This window comes from Vidua chalybeata, chromosome 33 (assembly GCF_026979565.1).
Source record: "Vidua chalybeata isolate OUT-0048 chromosome 33, bVidCha1 merged haplotype, whole genome shotgun sequence".
Taxonomy (NCBI): Eukaryota; Metazoa; Chordata; class Aves; order Passeriformes; family Viduidae; genus Vidua; species Vidua chalybeata.
Genome location: NC_071562.1, coordinates 406,494 through 428,857, shown reverse-complemented (window position 1 = coordinate 428,857; position 22,364 = coordinate 406,494). Strand labels below are relative to the sequence as shown.

At 60.7% G+C, this 22,364-nt stretch overlaps 1 protein-coding gene across 2 annotated transcripts in view; it reads right to left on the bottom strand.

The window, feature by feature from the left end:
* The window catches only part of C3 (complement C3), a 31,760-nt gene that overhangs the window by 5,682 nt on the left and 3,714 nt on the right, over positions 1-22,364 (bottom strand). The window contains exons 5-35 of one of the 2 annotated variants that reach the window (XM_053968262.1): positions 22,194-22,288; positions 22,017-22,099; positions 21,833-21,923; positions 20,953-21,055; positions 19,683-19,803; positions 19,232-19,347; positions 18,538-18,684; positions 17,357-17,569; positions 17,079-17,273; positions 16,057-16,218; positions 15,333-15,462; positions 14,305-14,376; positions 13,339-13,539; positions 11,977-12,142; positions 11,534-11,619; positions 10,815-10,954; positions 10,526-10,738; positions 9,802-9,868; positions 9,157-9,243; positions 8,859-9,062; positions 7,890-7,965; positions 7,651-7,810; positions 6,510-6,605; positions 6,265-6,415; positions 5,472-5,635; positions 4,716-4,874; positions 3,590-3,740; positions 3,423-3,474; positions 2,907-2,994; positions 1,700-1,786; positions 589-694 (exon numbers count right to left, since the gene is read on the bottom strand). In XM_053968262.1, the coding sequence (XP_053824237.1) occupies positions 589-694; positions 1,700-1,786; positions 2,907-2,994; positions 3,423-3,474; positions 3,590-3,740; positions 4,716-4,874; positions 5,472-5,635; positions 6,265-6,415; positions 6,510-6,605; positions 7,651-7,810; positions 7,890-7,965; positions 8,859-9,062; positions 9,157-9,243; positions 9,802-9,868; positions 10,526-10,738; positions 10,815-10,954; positions 11,534-11,619; positions 11,977-12,142; positions 13,339-13,539; positions 14,305-14,376; positions 15,333-15,462; positions 16,057-16,218; positions 17,079-17,273; positions 17,357-17,569; positions 18,538-18,684; positions 19,232-19,347; positions 19,683-19,803; positions 20,953-21,055; positions 21,833-21,923; positions 22,017-22,099; positions 22,194-22,288 (3,982 nt within the window). The remainder of the gene's footprint in view (positions 1-588; positions 695-1,699; positions 1,787-2,906; positions 2,995-3,422; positions 3,475-3,589; positions 3,741-4,715; positions 4,875-5,471; positions 5,636-6,264; positions 6,416-6,509; positions 6,606-7,650; positions 7,811-7,889; positions 7,966-8,858; positions 9,063-9,156; positions 9,244-9,801; positions 9,869-10,525; positions 10,739-10,814; positions 10,955-11,533; positions 11,620-11,976; positions 12,143-13,338; positions 13,540-14,304; positions 14,377-15,332; positions 15,463-16,056; positions 16,219-17,078; positions 17,274-17,356; positions 17,570-18,537; positions 18,685-19,231; positions 19,348-19,682; positions 19,804-20,952; positions 21,056-21,832; positions 21,924-22,016; positions 22,100-22,193; positions 22,289-22,364) is intronic. The other variant, XM_053968263.1, reaches the window with a different exon arrangement.

Here is a 22,364-nt window from a genome sequence, read left to right as displayed (position 1 = left end):
GAGGTGACAGGTGACGCAGGTGACAGAGGTGACCCGGGTGACCCGGGTGGCACTGGGGACAGGGACAGGGAGAGGGGACAGGAGACAGGGGACAGGGACAGGGGGACACGGGGGACAGTGACAGTGACAGGAACAGGAACATGGGGACACAGGGACAGGGATAGTGACAGGGACAATGACAGGGACAGGGACACAGGGGACAGAGGGGACAGTGACAGGGACACAGGAACACAGGGGACACAGGGGACAGTGACAGGGACACGGGGACAGAGGGGACACAGGGACAGGGACAGGAACATGGGGACACAGGTACAGGGACACAGGGACAGTGACAGAGGGGACACAGGGGACAGGGACAGGGACACGGGGACAGAGGGGACCGGGACAGGGACACAGGGACAGGGACACAGGGACAGAGGGGACAGGGACAGGGACAGGGACAGGGACAGGGACGGGGACAGGGACAGGGACGGGGACAGGGACAGAGGGACACAGGGGACACAGGGGACAATGACAGTGACAGGAACACGGGGACACAGGGGAGAGAGGGGACAGGGGACAGGGACAGGGACAGGGACAGGGACACACCGATCCTGTAGTAGCTGTAGACGCTGACGGCCGCGGGCTGGATCAGCCCCACCTGGAACCGCTGGTGGGCCTTGAAGGCGAAACACTCCTGGGCCTTGTGGGACACCTGGGGACAGGGACAGGGACAGGGGACAGGGACAGGGGACAGAAGACAGGGACAGGGGACAGGGGACAGGGACAGGGGACAGGGACAGGGGACAGGAGACAGGGACAGGAGACAGGGGCAGGGGACAGGGACAGGGGACAGGGACAAGAGACAGGGACAGGGGACAGGGGACAGCCATGGGGACAGGGACAGGGACATGGGACAGGGGACAGAGCCAGGGGTAGGGGACAGAGGATAGGGGAGAGGGATACGGGTAGGGGACAGGGGACAGGGGACAGGGATGGGGACAGGGACGGGGGACAGGGATAGGGGACAGTGGCAGGGACATGGGGACAAGGACATGGGACAGGGCGACACAGGGACAGGGACAGGGGACATGGGGGTGGCACTCAGACAGGCTGCAAGCCACCTCCCCAGCACACCTGGTCCTGTCCCCAGCCAGGTCCCCGTGCTGTTCCCACCCATCTCTGTCCTTGTCACCACCTTGAGACTGTTGCTGTCACCACCCCTGTCCCCAGCCGTGTCCCCAAGCCCAGCTGTGTCCCTGTCACAGCCCTGTCCCCTTCCTGTCCTTGCCCATGTCCCCAACTCCATCCTGATCCCTGTGCCATCCTGTCCCTGTCCTGTCCCTGTCCCCATCCCTGTCCCCTTGCCTTGTCATTGTCCCTGTCCCCATCCCTGTCCTCTCACATTCCTGTCCCATCTTGTCTCTGTCCCTGTGTCCCTCCTGTCCCCAGTGTCCCCCATGTCCCCACCTTCATCATCACGCCTGTCCCCTTCCTGTCCCTGCTCATGTCCCCAACTCCATCCTGATCCCTGTCCCATCATGTCCCCACCCCTGTCCCTGTCCCTGTCCCTGTCCCTGTCCCATCATGTCCCCACCCCATCCCTGTCCCATCCCATCCCTGTCCCACCTTGTCATTGTCCCATCTTGTCCCTGCCACCATCCCTGTCCTGTACCCACCCCTGTGTCCCCAGTGTCCCCAGTGTCCCCAATGTCCCCACCTTGTCCAGGTAAATGACGACGTTGCTCCGCTCTTTGTCCTGGTCCAGCTCAAACTTGGAGATGTACCTGTCCACCCCCTCGGACAGCTGGGGACAGCGGGGACAGCGGGGACAGCGTGACACCGGGGACAGGGGACAATGGGGACAGCGGGGACAGCGTGACACCGGGGACAGCGTGACACCGGGGACAGGGGACAATGGGGACACCGGGGACAGCGTGACACCGGGGACAGCGGAGACAGCGTGACACCGGGCACAGGGGACAATGGGGACAGCGGGGACAGCATGACACCGGGCACAAGGACAATGGGGACAGCGGGGACAGCGGGGACAGCGTGACACCGGGCACAAGGACAATGGGGACAGCGGGGACAGCGGGGACAGCGTGACACCGGGCACAGGGACAATGGGGACAGCGGGGACAGCGGGGACAGCGTGACACCGGGCACAGGGGACAATGGGGACAGCGGGGACAGCGTGACACCGGGGACAGCGTGACACCGGGGACAGCGTGACACTGGGGACAAGGGACAATGGGGACAGCGGGGGCAGCGTGACACCGGGGACAGGGGGGACAGCGTGACACCGGGGACATTGTGACACCAGGGCACGGGGGACACACGGGGACACCAGAATGTGGGCCACTGGGGACACCGTGATACTGGGACACGTGGGGACATGAGGGGACATGTGGGGACATGTGGGGACATGTGGGGACATGCAGGGACGTGGAATGGCATCAGGACATGGAGACACGCAGGGACACAATGACACCGAGACCGTGGGGACACATGGGGACACGGTGACACCGGGACCATGGGGACACGCAGGGACAATGGGGATGTGGGGGCATGGTGGCACACGATGGAACAAAGACATGGGGTCCCCTGTCTTTGTCCCCTTGACCCCCTGAGAGTCCCCGTGTCCCCCCGAGTGTCCCCGTGTCCCCCTGAGTGTCCCCGTGTCCCCCCGAGTGTCCCCGTGTCACCCCGAGTGTCCCCATGTCCCCCCACCCCTGGTGTCCCCGTGTCCCCCTGAGTGTCCCCGTGTCCCCCCGAGTGTCCCCGTGTCACCCTGAGTGTCCCCATGTCCCCCCACCCCTGGTGTCCCCACATCCCCCTGAGTGTCCCCACATCCCCCTGAGTGTCCCCGTGTCCCCCTGAGTGTCCCCATGTCCCCCCGAGTGTCCCCATGTCCCCACACTGACCCTCCTCAGGTCCTGCACGTCCGGCGAGAAGCCCGTGAGCATGGACACGTCCAGGATGGACATGGTGGCATCCACGGTGTCCAGGTACCTGTGGGGACAGAGCTGAGGCCACCCCTGCCTGTCCCCAACCCCCGCAGTGTCCCCAGTGTCCCCATCCTTGTCCCTGACAGCCCCAATGTCCCTCCCTCCCCTTCCCCACCCTGTCCCTGCTGTCCCCCATGTCCCCAATGTCCTCAATGTCCCCAATGTCCTCAATGTCCCCATCCTTCTCCTGATGTCCCTGTCCCCAACACCCCCTCCCTGTCCCCAATGTCCCCACTGTCCCCAATGTCCCCAATGTCCCCACTGTCCCCAGTGTCCCAATGTCCCCAATGTCCCCACTGTCCCCACTGTCCCCAGTGTCCCCAATGTCCCCAGTGTTCCCACTGTCCCCACTGTCCCCAATGTCCCCACTGTCCCCAATGTCCCCAGTGTCCCCAATGTCCCCAGTGTCCCCAGTGTCCCCAGTGTCCCCACCTGGTGCAGATGGTGATCTTGACAGACCTGATGACGTCCTCCTCTTCCTTGCCTGGGTGGGGACAACGAGGGGACATCGAAGGGGACGTGGGGCGCACACAGGGGACGTGGGGAGGGGCTCGGGGGGGGACACAGCGGGGACAGGGAGGGGACATTTGGGGACTCACCACTGTTGACCTCCTCCACGGCCACGCTCAGGTCGAAGTTGTCACATTTGTCATCCTTCTCGGGGACCTTGGCGTGGTACACGGTCACCACGGTCATTGTCCCCTTGCCCACGCCCTCGGCCTTGACCGTGAAGTCCTCGTTCAGCTTGGTCTGAGGGGACAGGGGACATTGGCAGGGGACAGGGGACACTGGGAGGGGACAGGGGACACTGGAAAGGGACAGGGGACACTGGCAGGGGAAAGGGGACACTGGGAGGGGACAGGGGACACTGGGGGGGACAGGGGACACTGGGAGGGGACAGGGGACATTGGCAGGGGACAGGGGACACTGGAAAGGGACAGGGGACACTGGCAGGGGACAGGGGACATTGGCAGGGGACAGGGGACACTGGGAGGGGACAGGGGACACTGGGGGGGGACAGGGGACACTGGCAGGGGACAGGGGACACTGGAAGGGGACAGGGGACATTGGCAGGGGACAGGGGACACTGGGAGGGGACAGGGGACGTTGGGAAGGGACAGGGGACGTTGGGAAGGGACAGGGGACATCCCCAGGAGGGACAGGGAGAGGTGCAGGGGCGTGTGGGGACATGGAGGGGACAGGCAGGACACAGAGGGGGTGGCAGAGATACAAGGGACAGGGACATTGAAGGACACGGAGGGGACACAGAGATCAGGGGGACAGGGAGGTGACAAGGACATTGCAGGTCACTGCAAGGGAGGGGACAAGGCCAGCCAGGGACATGGAGGTGACAAGGATATTCCAGGGAGGGGACAAGGCCAGCCTGGGACATCCCAAACCTTGAGAGGACACAGAGGTGACATGGAAGGGACATGGAGGGACAAGGTCAGGCTGGGACATGGAGGTGACAGGGACATTCCAGGGAGGGGACAAGATCAGGGTGGGACATGAAGGTGACAAGGACACTGCAGAGAGGGGACAAGGACGTTCCAGGGAGGTGACAAGGCCAGCCTGGGACATCTCAAGCCTTTAGAGGACACGGAGGGGACAAGACATGGAAGGACTGGTGATGGGAGGAGATCCAATGAGGACACCCAGAGGTGACAATGCCAGGTGACAGTGCCAGGTGCCAGGTGCCAGGTGCCAGGTGACAGGGACAGGTACCTCGGTGGAGCGTGCCACCAGCGCGTTGCTGTTCTTGATGCGGTACTTGATGGGGCTGGCGCGGCGCGGCAGCAGCACCGACACGTCCAGCTCCAGCTGCTGCTGGGACTCCGCGGCCATCTGGTACTGGGCCAGCGCTTGGAACACCAGGATGGTGGCCTGAGGGGACACTGGTGTCACCATGGCTTGGGGACACCACCTGTGTGTCCACCTGGTGCTGGGCCAGCGCTTGGAACACCAGGATGGTGGCCTGAGGTGACACTGGGTCACCAAGGCTTGGGGACGCTGGGTGGAGAGCCCACAAGGGCTCCTGGGTGGGCCCGGTGGCCTGACAGTCACCAGTGTCACCATGGCTTGGGGACACCACCTGTGTGTCCACCTGGTGCTGGGCCAGAGCTTGGAACACCAGGATGGTGGCCTGGGGTGACACTGGGTCACCAAGGCTTGGGGACGCTGGGTGGAGAGCCCACAAGGGCTCCTGGGTGGGCCCGGTGGCCTGAGGGGACACTGGGTCACCAGGGCTTGGGGACACTGGTGGAGAGGCCACAAGGTCTTCTGAGTGGCCTTGAGGGGACACCGGTGTCACCAGGGCTTGGGGACATCGACTGGAGCACCCCCAAAGGCTTCTGAGTGACCTTTAGCTCCTGGGCCACCAAAGACGTCCCCAAAAAGACAACGCCCATCCCTGTGACCCCCAGTGCCACCAGGTGTTCCCGAGATGTCCCCATGGGTGGCCGGGGGTGTCCCGTGTCCCACCTGGGTGGAGCCGTAGCCTCCTCCGTAGTAGTTCTGCTGGGCGAGCCACCGGACCACCAGCCCCGCCAGCTCGGACTTCTTCATCTGCAGCAGGGCCAGCAGCGCGTAGGACGTGCCCTCGATGTTGTAGGTGCGGGCGTTGCGCTCCTCCCAGCTGGCCCCACCTGCGGGCACATCAGGGACACCTTCAGCCACCAGGGACCCCATGGCCACCTCAGCCCGGCCCCAAATTACAACCCCAGGCGAGGTCTTATCTCAGGAGGATCCAAAACCACTTCTGGAGAAGCTCATGAGATCACAAAACCACCTCCCCTGACCCCGGTTTCAACCCTTTCAACCCCAAGGTGAGGTGTCACCTTCAAGAACCTTCAGGAGGACCCAAAACCACCTTCCCTGACCCCAAATTCCAACCCTGGGTGAGGATTCAGTTCTGGAGAACCTCAGGAGAACCCAAAACCAGCTTTGGAGAACCTCGTGAGAACCCAAAACCACCTCCCCTGACACCAATTTCAACCCTTTCCACACCAAGGGGAGATGTCACCTTTGAAGAACCTCATGATGACCCAAAGCCACCTCCTTTCACCTCAAATCGGATCCCCCAGGTGAAACTACCTCCCCCCGCCCCAAGTTCCACCTCAGGTTTGGTGTCATCTTTGGAGAACCTCCTGAAGACCCAAAACCACGTTTCCTGACCTCAATTTTGACCCTTCTTGAGGCATCACCTTTGGAGAACCTCATGAGGACCCAAACCCACCTCCTTTCACCCCAACTTTGACCCCTCTTGAGACGTCACCTTTGGAGAACCTCATGAGGATCCTCTCAGTGTTGAGCTTCCCTGCCAGGGCCAGCGCGTAGGAGGCCAGGGCCACCGTGTAGGGCCGGGCCAGCTGCTCGTAGCGCCGGGCCAGGAAGCCGGCGGCTTTTTTGATGCTGTCGTCCAAGCTCTGGGAACGAAGGATGGAAATTTGGGATCTCAGGTGGCTTCCATGAGGGTCTGGCACCTCAGGAGTGTCCCTGTCCCCACGTGGGGTCACTCACGTTGACGTGGTCCTTGCAGGTGTCCCGTGCCTCCTCCAGGGCGATGAGGACGAAGGCGGTGAGGGACACCTCGGGCTCGGCGCCTTGGTAGCCTCCCTGTGGGATGAAAAAGAGGGAAAAAACCTCGGGATCGGGGTTTTCCCAGCGCTCGGGGATCCCCCAGCAGCTCATTCCAGACATCCATCCTTGACCAGTCTGAGGGACACCCAAGGGACAGCCAAGGGACAGCCAAACGTCACCCAAGGGACATCCAAAGATTATCTGACCTTCATGTGAGGAACACCCAAGGGACACCCAAGGGTCACCCCAGGGACACCCAATGGGCACCCAAACATCACCCAAGGGAAATCCAAAGAATATCTGACCTTCATGTGGGGAACACCCAAGGGACACCCAAGGGACATCCAAAGAATATCTGACCTTCATCTGACCTTCACGTGAGGAAAACCCAAGAGACAATCAAGGGACACCCAAGGGACACCCAAGGGGCATCCACAGAATATCTGACCTTCACATGAGGGACATCCAAAGGACACCCAATGGGCACCCAAATGTCACCCAAGGGACATCCAAATAATATCTGACCTTTACCTGATCTTCACATGAGGAACATCTAAGGGACAATCAAGGGACATCCAAAGAACACCCAAGGGACAGCCAAGGGACACCCAAACTTCACCCAAGGGACACCCAAAGAATATCTGACCTTCACCTGACCTTCATGTGAGGAAGACTCAAGGGACAATCAAGGGACACCAAAAGAACACCCAAGGGACACCCAGCGTCACCCAAGGGACACCCTTGGACACCCAAGGAACACCCAAGGAATGTTTGACCTTCAACTGTCCTTCACCCAAGGAACGGCCAAGGAAATTTCTGAGGTTCACCTGACCTTCACCCCAGGAAAGTCCAAGGAACACCTGACCTTCACCCAAGGAACACCCAAAACCCACCCAGACTTCAACCAAGGAACATTCAAAGAATTCCTGAGGTTCACCTGACCTTCACCCAAGGAACGCCCAAGGAACACCCAAAGTTCACCAGACCTTCACCCAAAGCCCACACAAAACCTCCCGACCTCCACCCGAGGCCCCCCCAGTCTTCGGCCACCAGCAATGACAGAACTGAGGTGTCCCCCTACCACCATCTCCTTATGGATGACAGGCGCGTCCTCCTGGAAGACACCATCCGGCTTCTGCCTGTTGAGGATGAGCCACTTGATGGGGCCGCAGATCTCGCCGTGCTCGATGTCCGTCAGCTTCCTGGCCATGGCGAACACCTTGACCACGTAGGCGGTCAACCTAAGGACGGGGACACCTGAGCATCGCATCCGGCCCTGTCACCTGGGCCGGGTGGTGGCGGTGGCAGCAGGACCCTCACCAGGTGCTGGAGGGGCGGTTGATGAAGGCGGCGTAGGAGCTGTCAGGTTTGCGGAAGGCCAACTGCTGGACGTAACCTGCGAGGAGATGGCCGTTGGTCAACGCGAGGGGTGGTCAGTGGTGGCCTCCGACCACCAATGTCCTCCAGCCATTGGTCAACACGAGGGATGGCCTGGGTGGGCTTCAGGCCACCAATGTCCTCCAACTGTTGGCCAACATGATGGGTGGCCAGTGGTGGCTTCAGGCCACCAACATCCTCCAACGTGAGGCGGCCAGTGGTGGCTTCAGGCCACCAATGTCCTCCAACTGTTGGCCAACACATGGGGTGTCTGGTGGTGGTCTCAGGCCACCAATATCTTTCAGTCATTGGTCAACATGAGGAGTGGCCAGGGGTGGCTTTGGGCCACCAACGTCCTCCAGACATCGGACAATGCAAGGAGCGTCCAGAGGTGGCCTTGACCTGGGGTGGCTTCAGGCCACCAAGGTCCTCCAACTGTTGGTCAACGTGAGGGGTTGCTGGGGTTGGCCTCAAGCCACCAATGCCCTCCAACCATTGGTCAACACTAGGAGCACCCACCCAAGGTGAGGAACCCTCAGGCCACCAACCCACTCTGGAGCCCATCCCAGTGCAAGCCAGTAACTCTCGAAACCCCAAACTGGTGTCACCCAAGCCAGGTCTCCTCCAGAGGGGCGACCTTCTGCACCACCTCAGATGATAGGGACATTTTGTGACCTGAGAGAGGACATTGAGGGACATTCCCACCACTTTTGGGACCATTCCCACCACTTTGAGGACATTCCCACCACTGTTGGGGCCATTCCCACCACTTTTGGGACATTCCCACCACTTTTGGGGCCATTCCCACTACTCTGAGGACATTCCCACCACTTTTGGGGCTGTTCCCACCACTGTTGGGGACATTCCCACCACTTTTGGAGCCGTTCCCACCACTTTTGGGACCATTCCCACCTTTCTTGATCAGCTCGATGGCCCCCGCCCGGCGGTCAATGCCGAAGTTCTCCCACTGCTGGGTGCTGTCCAGGTAGTGGACGGCGATGACCGTGGGGGTCAGGGCGATCATGTTCTGCTCCCCACAGCCCGACGGGGTCACGATCAGGTGCTTCAGCTTGGCCCCATCGATGGCCTTCTCCACGATGATGGACACGGGGTTGCCTGGGCCACAAGAGGACGTGCCACGCCCGAGGATGTCCCACCTGTCCCCCCCCACAACCAGGCTGTCCCCATGTGTCCCCTCCTTGGTGCTCACCCTGGATGCTGACTTTGGTCTCCGACTCGGTGTTGGGGACGATGTCCGAGAGGTCCGCGGCCTTCACCCGCTCCTCCTGCACCCCGTCTGTGGGGTGGGGTGGACGTGGGTGACCCCAAATGTTCCCCGTGTCCCCCCACAGTGCTCAACCCTGCAGTGACCCAGCCCCACCCCACATCAGGGTGTCCCTTGTCCCTCCAGACCCCACCAGGATGTCTCTTCTCCCTTGAGATGCCCCAGTTCCGTGGTGGGATGTCTCCCTTGTCCTCCAAGTTGTCCCAAAACCTCCTTGATCCCTCCAGATGTCCCAAACCCACAGTGGGACCTCCCTGGTCCCCAGAGATGTCCCAAATCCACAGTGGGACTTCTCTGATCCCTCAAGACCAGATGCCCCAGACCCATGGTGGGGCTTTCCTTGTCCTCCAAGATGTCCCAGACCTGCCCTTGGTGGTACCTTCTCCTTCCCCTGAGATGTCCCAGACCCCCAGCTGGACTTTCTGGTCCCTCAAGACGTCCCAGACCTGTCCTTGGTGGTACTTTCTCCATCTCTATAGATGTCCCAAACCCACAGTGGGACCTGCTTGGTCCGCAGAGATGTCCCAAAGCCACCATGGGACCTCCCTGGTCCCCAGAGATGTCACTCACTGATTCCCTTGTTCTGCGGGTCCAGCTCGACGATCTTCACCGTCTTCTCCAGCCGCATCCCCTCGGGCTGTCCAGGGCAGAGTCCAGCGCTCAAGGTGGGGTTGGCTCTGGGGTCCTCCCCTTCCCAACCCCTCTGGACCGGCCGGGAGAGGACTCCCAGTATAAACCAGTATAAACCAGTACCCCCAGTGACACATCAAGACAACCCCAGGAGGCCACACTGCGTCACACAGGTCACCAAGGTCCTGGAGACCCTAAGGTCACTCTTGTGTCTTGGTCAACGTCATTGTGTTGCCACCATGGTCAGCCTGATCTTGATGGTCCCTTCCAGATCATCAATGAAGATATTGATTGAAAATATGAAATCAATAAGGGCATCAAGTCCCATGGTCACCCTGATCCCATCCAGATCATCAGTGAAGATATTGATTGAAAATATGAAATCAATAAGGGCATCAAATCCCATGGTCAGCCTGATCTCATCCAGATCATCAATGAAGATATTGATTAAAGATATCAAATCAATAGTGCTATCAAACCCAGCTGGCCGCACACTGACCCCTTGGGGCCACCACGGGTGACTGGACATGCCACCACCCACCACCGCCCTCTGCTGTGGTGGATCTGCTCGCCCAACCACTGAAGGTCAACACACGGATGCCACCACTCTGGGGACACCTCAGGAACGGAGGAGACGCCACCACGGCCACTGGTGGCCACTCACCACGACTCTGAGCTTCTTCTTGACCCCATCACTCATGTACTGGTTGCGGACGGCCGCCTTGACCTCGACGTCCAGCAGGCCGAGCTTCAGGGGGACGACGACGAAGGACACGGTGCGCGAGGACTTGGCCTTCATGCGCAGCACCTGCTGGTAGCGCCTCTTGGCCGTGGAGGGGCTGCACAGGTCGGGGTTGTAGACCAGCTCCACGCGCACCTGGACAGGTGACAGGGAGGTCACACGCGAGGTCCCAAGTGGGTGATGGTACCCCCAAAAAATGTCCCCGACTGACCGTGATTTCGTGCTGCCAGTAGTTGTAGAGGATGGCGCGGATCTCCACCTGCTCGTTCCTCACCACCGAGTAGGGCAGGCGGAGGTCCATGAAGAACTCCTTCATCACCGTGATCTCATAAGGGTCGGCCACGCACAGACCTGGGGTTGGGGACATGCGGGGGTTTGGGGTTGGGGGATGCCTCGTGTCACCAAGGCAGCCCTGAGGTCTTCAGAGGTCCCTGGAAGTCCAAGGAGTCCTCAAAAGGTTTAGGAGATCCATCAAGACCCACAGAGTTCTCACAAGGTTTAGGAGATCCATCAAGACCCACAGAGTCCTCCCAAGGTTTAGGAGATCCATCAAGACCCCAAAGTCCTCCCAAGGTTTAGGACACCTCTTGAATCCCAAAGTTTAGGAGATCCCTCAAGTTCCATGGAGTCCCCCCAAGGTTTAGGGGATGTCTCAAGATCCATGGAGTCCTCCCAAGGTTTGGAAGATCCCTTGAATCTCAAAGAATTCTCCCAAAGTTTAGGAGATCCCTCAAGTCCCAAGGAGATCCCTCAAACCCCAAGGATGGCCACCAAGCTTTGAGGCATCTCCCTCTCAGATTTTGGAGATCCCTTAAATCCCAGTGAACTCCTCCAGGCTTTAGGAGACCATTCTGGTCTCAGGGACCCCCCACAAGGTTTGGGGACCTTCCGTTGACCCCAGGAATCTCCTTGTCCTCCATGACCCCATACCTTTGGAGGGGGAGAGGCTGACGGCCAGGACCTCCCAGGTGGTGATGGAGTCCTTCAGGTACACGGGCAGTGTCTTGGCCGAGACCCTGGAGAGGACAGGAGTGACCAAGACAGTCAGGGCCCACCCCAAGCCAGGCCCAGGGGGTGTCACCATGGGACCTCCCTGGTCCCCAGAGATGTCCCAAACCCACAGTGGGACTTCCTTTGTCCCCACAGATGTCCCAGCCCCACAGACCACCAAGCAGGACCAGGAGCTTAGAGATGACCCCTGAGTGGATCAAGAAGTCCTGAGATTGGGCCAGGAGGTTAGCAGTGACCTTTGTCTGGATTTGAGGTGACCATAACTGGTCTCCAGAGATGTCCAAGCTGGATGAGGACAGGGTGACCGTGCCCAGACTGGGCCATGGGGTGGGAGGGTGGTGGGACAGGAGGTCGAGGCTCACCCCAGCTCGTTGGGCGGCTCCGTCAGCTGCTCCACCTGCCACAGCCAACTCTCGGGGAAGAGGCTCCGCGAGACGATGTCCGAGTCCGGCGAGAACAGATCGTCCTCCTCCTGGCCTGGGGGTGGTGGCATCGGCCTTCTCGAACGTGGACTCAGGGCTGTGACCCCTGAGCGGAGCTGGTATCACCCCAGCGCCACCTGGTGTCACCCCAGTGCCACCCCAGTGCCACCCCAGTGCCATCCCAGTGCCACCCCAGTGCCACCCCAGTGCCACCTCTTGTCTTGCCCAAGGTCACCCAACTGCCGCTCAAGTGTTGCCCAATGCATTGTCCAAGGATGGCATAAGGAATGCCCGAGGCCCACTTGGCCTTCACCCAAGGAATGCCCCAAACCCACCCAAGACCCTCCCAACCTTCACCCAAGCTCCACCTGAGGAACACCCCAGGAATGCCTGAGGTTCACCTGACCTTCCCCCAGGGAAAGTCCAAGGAACATTTAAGAAACACCCAAAGAGCACCCAAGGTTCACCTGACCTTCCCCCAGGGAAAGTTCAAGGAACATCCAAGAAACACCCAAGGAACACCCAAGGAAAGTCTAAGGAACAGCCAAGGAACACCCAAAGAGCACCCAAGGTTCACCTGACCTTCCCCCAGGGAAAGTCCAAAGAACATCCAAGGAACACCCAAGGAATGTCTAAGGAACACCCAAGGAACAGCCAAGGAACAGCCAAGGTTCACCTGACCTTCACCAAAGAACTCTCAAGGAATATCCAACCTTCACCCAAGCTTTGCTCAAGCTCACCTTCACCTAAGGTTCCCTAAGGAACACCCAAAACCCACCCAAGACATTCCCAACCCTCACCCAAGCTCCACCTGAGGAGCACCCAAAGAACACCCAAGGTTCACCTGACCTTCCCCCAAGGAACGTCCAAGGAACACCCAAGGAACACCCAAGGAGCACCCAAGGTTCACCTGACCTTCTCCCAAGGAAAGTCTAAGGAAAGTCCAAGGATCACCCAAGGAACACCCAAGGAACACTCAAGGTTCACTTGACCTTCACCCAAGCTCCACCTGAGGAGCACCCAAGGAATGCCTGAGGTTCACCTGACCTTCCCCCAAGGAACGCCCAAGGAATGTCCAAGGAACACCCAAGGAACAGCCAAGGAACACCCAAGGTTCACCTGACCTTCACCAAAGAACACTCAAGGCATATCCAACCTTCACCCAAGCTTTGCTCAAGCTCACTTTCACCTGAGGTTCACCAAGAAACACCCAAAACCCACCCAAGACACTTCACCAAAGCTCCAGGCGAGGTTCCTCCAACCTCCCCGACCTTCTCCCACCCTCCATGAGCCAACACTTGCTTCTGGCCAGCCCGGTGCTGGGTGTCAGGCTCTGCCGGTCCCGCTTGGCCTTGATGTATCTGCAGCAGTCGAGGAAGGCGCGGACGCAGGACTCGCCCTCCTGGATGTACTCGCTCCTCTGCTCGCAGCTGTGTCCCATCAGGTTGTCCTTCATCCCGTCCTCACAGCACTTCTTCTCCAGCTTGTCCGAGTACTCGGCCGCTGCCGGACACCAGGACAGGGCTGGGACCGGCCCTGGTGGCTCTTGGGAATGGGGACCTCGGGGGCGTGGGACACTCTGGTAGCTCGCAGGAATGGGGACATTGAGGTGTGGGACACTCTGGTGGCTCTTTGGGACATGGGAAATTCTGGTGTCCCTCAGGGACATGAGACACTGGTGGCTCTCAGGGATGTGGGACATCTGGTGGCCTTTGGTACATGGGACACTCTGGTCTCCTCAAGGACATGGAGGACACTGGTGGCATTTGGGACATGGGACACTCTGGTGGCCCTCAGGGACATGGGACACTGGTATTGACTGGGACATCAGACATGGGACACTGGTGGCTCTCAGGGTTGTGGCACATTCTGGTCTCCTTCAGGGACATGGGACACTCTGGTGGCCTTTGGGACATGGGACACTGGTGTCTCTCAGGGATGTGGGACACTCTGGTGGCCTTTGGGACAGGGAATGCTGTGGGACAGAGGACACTCTGGTCTCCTTCAGGGACATGGGACACTGGTGGCCATTGGGACATGGGACACTCTGGTGGCCCTCAAGGACGTGGGACACTCTGGTGGCCTTTGGGACAGGGAATGCTGTGGGACAGGGGACACTGGTGTCCCTCAGGGTCCTGGGACACTTTGTCAGCTCAGGGACAAGGAACACCCATGTGACCTCGGGGACAAGGGACACCCTGGTGACCCCTGGGGACATAGGACACCCCCAGTGTCCCTGGGGACAAGGGACACCCCAGTGCCACCTACCCTTGGTGCCCTTGTACTCGGCGAGTGCCAGTGAGCGACGCTTGCGTTTGGCAGGCTGGGGACACTGGACCTCTGGGGACAGAGGGGACACTGGTCAGGACCTCATGGTGTCCCAGGTGTCATATCCCGAAGTGAGGGGTCACGTCTCCCTCCCTGAGATGTCACATCCTCCATCCCTGAGGTGTCACCTCCCTGTCCCTGAGGTGTCACCTCTCCCATCTCTGAAATGTCACATCTCTGAGGTGTCACCATCCCCATCCTCCTAAATGTCACCTCTCTCATCCTTGAGGTGCCACCTCCCCATCCTTGAGGTGTCACCTCCCTGTCCCTGAGGTGTCACCTCTCCCATCACTGAAATGTCACATGCCTGCGATGTCACCATCCCCATTCTCCTAAATGTCACCTCTCCCATCCTTGAAGTGCCACCTCCCTCATCCTTGAGGTGTCACCTCCCTGTCCCTGAGGTGTCACCTCCCCCGTCCCTGAGGTGTCACCTCTCCCATCGCTGAAATGTCACATCCCTGAGATGCCACCATCACCATTCTCCTAAATGTCACCTCTCCCATCCTTGAGGTGTCACCTCCCCCGTCCCTGAGGTGTCACCTCTCCCATCTCTGAAATGTCACATCTCTGAGGTGTCACCATCACCATCCTCCAAGTGTCATCACATCCTTAAAATGTCACCTTCCCTGTCCCTGACATGTCACCTCCACCATCCCTAAATGTCACCTCCCCCATCACCAAGGTGTCACCTCCCCGTCCCTGAGGTGTCACCTCCCCCATCCCTGAAATGTCACATCTCTGAGGTGTCACCATCACCATCCTCCTAAATGTCACCTCTCCCATCCCCAAGGTGTCACCTCCCCTGTCCCTGAGGTGCCACATCCTTGAAGTGTCACCTCCACCATCCCTAAATGTCACCTCCTTCACCATCCCCTGTCACCTGCTCCATCCCCGAGGTGCCACATCTGTGAGGTGCCACCTCCCTGAGGCCAGCCCCCTGTCCCCAAGGTGCCACCACCTCCTACCTGACCGCTGGGGGGTGGTGACCTGGATGTTGGTGGTCAGGCTCAGGCCGGCGTCCATGAAGACCCCGACGTTGTCCCTGCCACTGCCCGGCGTGCAGCCGATGTCACTTTTCTCCACCGTGTCCCAAACCTGCGCCCACAGGGGACAGCTGTGACGGCCACCGCCATCACCCAGGGGTGATGGGGACAGCTGTGATGGCCACGGCCACCACCCAGTGATGACAGGACAGCTGTGATGGCCACCACCACCATCCAAGGACAATGGGGACAGCTGTGATGGCCATGGCCACCACCCAGGGATGATAGGACAGCTGTGATGGCCACCACTACAACCTAGGGACAATGGGGACAGGGACAGCTGTGATGGCCATGGCCACCACCCAGGGATGATAGGACAGCTGTGATGGCCACCACCACAACCTGGGGACAATGGGGACAGCTGTGATGGCCATGACCACCACACAGGGATGGCAGGGATGGCGCCACCTCTGACAGCCACCACCACCAAGTGACAACAGGGACAACCATGATGGCCACCACCAGGGGACATCAGGGACAAGGTCAACCATGATGGCCAGCACCAGGGGACATCAAGGACAAGGACAATTGTGATGGCCACCACCAGGGGACAGCGGGGACAGGGACAGCTGTGATGGCCACCACCCAAGGATGCTGGTCGTGGCCATGACCGTCCCTCGGGGACATTGAGGACAGGGCCACCCACCCTGGTCTGGGTGAGTTTGTTCTTCTTGCTGAGGACGAAGACCCCCTTGTCCACGGCCACCAGCCCCACGTGGGCCTTGTGGTCCCCCTCGATGCGCAGCCTCATCGGTGTCCCCGGCTCGTGGACGCGGTTGTCACCTTCTGTCGCCCCCTTCACCACCAGCTGCCACAGACACGGAGGTGGCGTCCCCAGGGTGTCCCCAAAAGCCACTTTTGTCCCCCCGCAACCACAGGGGACATCAAGTTTGGACCTCCAGGGGCAGTTGGTGGCCACGGGCTTCATGTCTGGGCCATCACTAGGTCACCTGGGCCACCTGGGCCACCTGGGTCACTCAGGAGATGTCCAAGCTCCTCATGGAGTGTCCAAAACCACCCAAGTGACACCAAATCCCCACCAGGGGCCACCCAGGTCCTTCAATGTCCCCTCAAGCCCTTCCAAAGGTCCCCAAGGATCTCAAGGTCCCCCAAACCCTTCCAAAGGTCCCCCAGATCCCTCCAGGGCCCCCAGGCCCCTCAAGGACCCCACAAATCCCTCAAGGACCTCCAGGTTCCTCAGTGTTCCCCCAAGCCTTTCCAGAAGCCCCCCAAGCCCCTCAAGGGTTCCTCAAGAGTCCCCCAAACCTTTTCAAATGTTCCCCGAGCCCTTCAGGTGCCCCCCAAGCCCCTCAAGGAACTCCAAGGTCCCTCAAGGGCCCCCCAATCACTTCAAAAGCCCCCAGGTCCCTCAAAGGCCCCCCCAAGCCACTCAAGGACCTCCCAAACCCCTCAAGGACCTCTCAGTTCCCTCAAAGGCCCCCTAAATCCCTCAAGGACCTCCAAGGTCCCTCAAGGGCCCCCCAAGCCCCTCAGGGACCTCCCAAACCCCGCAAGGACCTCCAAGGTCCCTCAAGGGCCCCCCAAGCACCTCCAAGGCCTCCCAGACCCCTCAAGGGTCACCTCAAGGACCACTCCAGCCACCGCCAAGGCCCATCCAATGTCTCCAAGAGCCCTTTGACCCCCCTGGGGCCAGCGGGGGACACTCACAGTGCCCATGCAGGTGTCCTTGACATCCACCCAGACGGAGTCGGCCACGATCTCGCCGGGCAGGACGTAGTAATAGGCCACGATGCGGAAGGAGGGGATGAGCTCCGGCGTCACCGGCAAGGTCATGGTCACCAGGCTTTGGCCGGCCTCGTGCCGTTGCCGGCCGGCTCGGAGGATGTGTCCTTTGCTCATGATCTGCCGGAAACACGTGTTTGGTGGCCAACTGGACGTCCAGGTGGTCAAGCTGGAGGACCATCGTTCAAACCACGGGTACCCACCAGGTAGGTGAAGAACGGGACGGAGTTGCGGACGTTGTTGTTGCTGGTCTTGAGGTGGAAGTTCACGGCCAGGTTGTCCCCGGGCTGCAGCTCAGTGGCGGCCACCGCCAGGTGCAGGAAGTTGCCAGAGTTGGCCTGGCTGCGATAGGCCTGGGCCGTCATCTGCCGTGAGGCCTGGCGCTCTGGTGGCAACCCCACCTGGGCCGTCCGCACCTGTGACAGGTGACACGGTGGCACTGGGTCAGCGGGGAGGGACGTGGGCCTGGGTGGGGTCAGCGTGGAGAGCTTGGCCACCACAGAGGTTCCACAGAGGTCTTTGGCCATCATGGAAGTGTGTTGGTTATCATGGAGATTTTGGCTACTATGGAGGTCTTGGCCACCACAGGGATCTTGGCCATCATGGAGGTCTGGTCACTCTAGAGATCCTGGCCTCTATAGAGATCTTGGCCACCATAAAGAGTTTGGCTACCTTAGAGATCTTGGCCATTGCAGAGGTCTTGGCCACCATAGAGGTTTTGGCCATCATAGGGGTCTTGGCCACCATAGAGGTCTTGTCTGTCATGGTGCCCCTGCCCCTCCCTGGTGCCCTGGTTCTTGGTGGCCATCTCCATGGTCAAACTGACCATCTGCTACCTTGGATGTCTTGGCCATTCAACCGCCGTGGTCCCCCTGACCTTGGCCCTTGGCCACCTTCAATGTCTTGGCCACTTTTGTCTCCCTGGCTTTGGCCATCCCCGTTCCTGGTCACTGGTCACCCTGGCCACATGCCACCATGGACAACTGACCATTGTGGACACCTCCACCAGCCTCTTTGACACCTGGTCCTTGGTCACTCTCATGTCTTGGTCAACACAATTGAGTTGGCCACCATGGCCAGCCTGACCTAGGCTGTCCTTGGCCAATGGTGACCAAGACAGCCCCAGTCCTTGGTCACTCTGGACATCTTGACCACCACAATCACCTCAACCACGGGCTGACCTCGTCCATCCTGGCTTTTGGCCAATGATGAGTGACCGGGATGACCCTTGACCACCACGGATGTCCAGCCCATCCTGGTCCCCCAGTCCTGCTGTCCTGAGCCTTGGTCATCACAACCATGGGTCACTCCGGACATCTCAGCCACCTCAACGCCCCGGTCACTTCTCCAACCCCTCGGCCACCCCAGCTGAGGTGACACTCACGGTGATGGGGACGCTGTCCTTGTTGGCCGGCATGTTGAGGACCAGCCTGGCCGTGCCATCGCGCTGGGTGGACACCTGGCCCTGGAAGCCATCGGCCTGGACGGTGACACGCGGCGCCGGGGACTGGTCGGGGTTGGTGACATAAACCTGGAGGGGACACCGGGGGACATGGGGATGTTACGTGGGGACGTGGAGCGAGGGAAGGGCACTGGGAAGGGGTGGTGGCACTGGGAAGTGATACTGGGAAGGGGTGGTGGCACTGGGAAGGGGTGGTGGCACTGGGAAGTGATACTGGGAAGGGGTGGTGGCACTGGGAGGGGACACTGGGAAGGGGTGGTGGCACTGGTAAGGGGTGGTGGCACTGGGAAGTGATACTGGGAAGGGGTGGTGGCACTGGGAGGGGACACTGGGAAGGGGTGGTGGCACTGGTAAGGGGTGGTGGCACTGGGAGGGGACACCGGGAAGGGTGGTGGCAGTGGTAAGGGGTGGTGGCACTGGCAAGGGACTCTGGCACCAGGAAGTGCCACCCCAGTGACACGGGGACAGCTCACGGTCCCCAGCCCCTCTCAGGTGACAGTGGGACATCATCCAGGAACTTCTCCTCCACCCCCAACCCCAGCTGTGCCCTGTCCCCATCCTGGGACACCCCTGTGCCACCACCCTGGGCCACGGCTGTCCCCAAGATGTCACCAACCATGAGGTCAAAGGGCATCCCCGGCTTGAAGTACTTGGGGGTGTGGGTGAAGTGGATGCTGTAGGGGGACGTCACGATCTGGATGCCACCACGCTGGGCCTCCACCATGTCACTGCCTGTGGGGACACCGCAGTGGCCGTGTCACCTGGGGTCCCTGTCCCAGATGTCCCCCCATCCTTGCTGTCCCTGTCCCCCTGCCACCCACCATGTCACTGCCTGTGGGGACACCACAGTGGCCGTGTCACCTGTGGCCAGGGCTCCTTGTCCCCTGCCCAGATGGGTGGCCCCAGATGTCCCCTCCCCATCATCACTGTCCCCAAAGCCCACATGTCCCCAGACTGACATCACTGCTGTCCCCACTTTGTGCCCCCATATCCCCCCGGTGACCTTGTCCCCCTGTGTCCCCCCAGTGTCCCTGTCCCCCCGTGTCCCCCCGTGTCCCCACACAGACCTGACTCGGTGATGACGGTGACAGTGACATAGAGGGAGTGTCCCACGAGCTCCTGGGGGTTGGGGAAGCGCTCGCGCAGGTGCGCCATGGGCAGCACGGCCTCGGCGTCACCGTCCCGAACCTGGGGACACGGTTGGGGACAGGGTCAGGGACTGGGGACAGGGACAGTGCAAGGCTCATGAGGACAGGGTTGGGGACAGGGACAGTGCCAGGCTCACAGGGACAGGGTTGGGGACAGGAACAGTGCCAGGCTCACCAGGACAGGGTTGGGGACAGGGACAGGGACAGGGACCGTGCCAGACTCACAGGGACAGGGTTGGGGACAGGGACAGGGTTGGGGACAGGGCTGGGGACAGGGACAGTGCCAGGCTCATCGGGACAGGGTTGGGGACAGGGTTGGGGACAGGGACAGTGCCAGGCTCACAGGGACAGGGTTGGGGACAGGGACAGTGCCAGGCTCACCGGGAGAGGGTTGGGGATAGGGTTGGGGACAGGGACAGGGACAGTGCCAGGCTCACCGGGAAAGGGTTGGGGACAGGGCTGGGGACAGGGACAGGGACAGTGCCAGGCTCACCAGGAAAGGGTTGGGGACAGGGCTGGGGACAGGGACAGTGCCAGGCTCACCAGGACAGGGTACAGGGACAGGGATGGGGACAGGTACAGGGACAGGCTCACCGGGAGAGGGTTGGGGACAGGGTTGGGGACAGGGACAGTGCCAGGCTCACCGGGACGGGGTTGGGGACAGGGACAGTGCCAGGCTCACCAGGACAGAGTTGGGGACAGAGGCTGGGGACAGGGACAGTGCCAGGCTCACCAGGAGGGGGTTGGGGACAGGGCTGGGGACAGGGACAGTGCCAGGCTCACCGGGACAGGGTTGGGGACAGGGTTGGGGACAGGGACAGTGCCAGGCTCACCGGGAGAGGGTTGGGGACAGGGTTGGGGACAGGGACAGTGCCAGGCTCACGAGGAGAGGGTTGGGGACAGGGTTGGGGACAGGGACAGTGCCAGGCTCACCGGCAGAGGGTTGGGGACACGGTTGGGGACAGGGACAGTGCCAGGCTCACCGGGAGAGGGTTGGGGATAGGGTTGGGGACAGGGACAGGGACAGTGCCAGGCTCACCAGGACAGAGTTGGGGACAGGATTGGGGACAGGGACAGTGCCAGGCTCACCAGGACAGAGTTGGGGACAGGGTTGGGGACAGGGATAGTGCTAGGCTCACCAGGACAGAGTTGGGGACAGGGTTGGGGACAGGGACAGTGCCAGGCTCACCGCCACGCGCCGCAGGGACTGGGGGATGCTCTTCTTCTCGTCATCCACCATGACCCCGAAGAGGACAAAGGCCGTCCCGTCCAGGGGCTTCCCGTACAGGTACCTGGGGACAGCCACGGTGTCACCGTGTCACCATGTCACTGTGTCACCATGTCACTGTGTCACCGTGTCACCGTGTCACCATGTCACCATGTCACCGTGTCACCATGTCACCATGCCATCCTGTCACCCTGTCACCATGCCACTCTGTCACCGTGTCCTCTGCACATCCCTATTACAGCCATTCCTGTCACCACAGGTGACTGGGGACAGCCACTGTTGTCACCATGTCACCGTGCCACTGTGTCACCGTGTCACTGTGCCACTGTGTCACCATGTCACCGTATCACTGTGCCACCATGTCACCGTGTCACCATGTCATCGTGTCACTGTGTCCCCTGCACATCCCCATTACAGCCATTCCTGTCACCACAGATGCCTGGGGACAGCCACTGTGGCAGGACAAGGACAATTGTCCTTGTGTTGTGTCACCGTGTCCTCAATGCATCCCCATCCCTGCCACCCCTGTTTTCACTCCGTGCTGTCACCCCATTGTCCCATGTCCCCATCCTGCCACCCCTGTCCCTGTCATCCCATCCCCGCCACCACCAATGTCACATGTCCCCATCCTGCCACCCTTCTGTCATTCCACCCCTGCCACCACCAGTGTCACTGTGTCCCCATGTCCCCATCCTGCCACCCCTCTGTCATCCCATCCCTGCCACCACCACCACCACCGATGCCACCATGTCACCCCCTGTCCCCCCGCCCCGTCCCCCACTCAGGTGTGACCCCAGAGGGGACACTTTCGTCCCCAAAAACGGGACACTTTTGGGGTCACCTGGCCAGGATGGACACCCGGAAATCCTCCTGACGGTCGATGTACAGGAACTTCTCCTCGGGCTCCAGGGCCACCTCAAAGCTTGGCAGCACTGTGGGGGTGACATCAGTGACATCATCGGTGACACCGCCACCCCTTGGGGACGGTCCCCGGTGTCCCCAAGCCCACCCCACCCCACACCCACCGTATTCCTTGACCTCGAACTGGGTGCTGAAAACCTGATCCGGAGAATCCTCGAATTTGGCTGAAATCGTCCACATGCCCAAGCTGGAAGAGGTGACAGGGAGGTGACAGGGAGGTGACAGGGAGGTGACAGCCCCGGGGGTGTCCCCAAGCCACTGCGGGGGACGGTGACACCCACCTGACGACCTCGGGCAGGTTGTGGTTGAGGAACAGGATCCCACTTTTCATCGGCGACGACACCGGCACTTGTTTGATGATGACGTTGTCGGGCGTCTGAGGGGACACGCGCGGCGTGGGGACGGTGGCACGGTGGCACCACGTCACCCGTGTGTCACCCCTGTGTCACCCG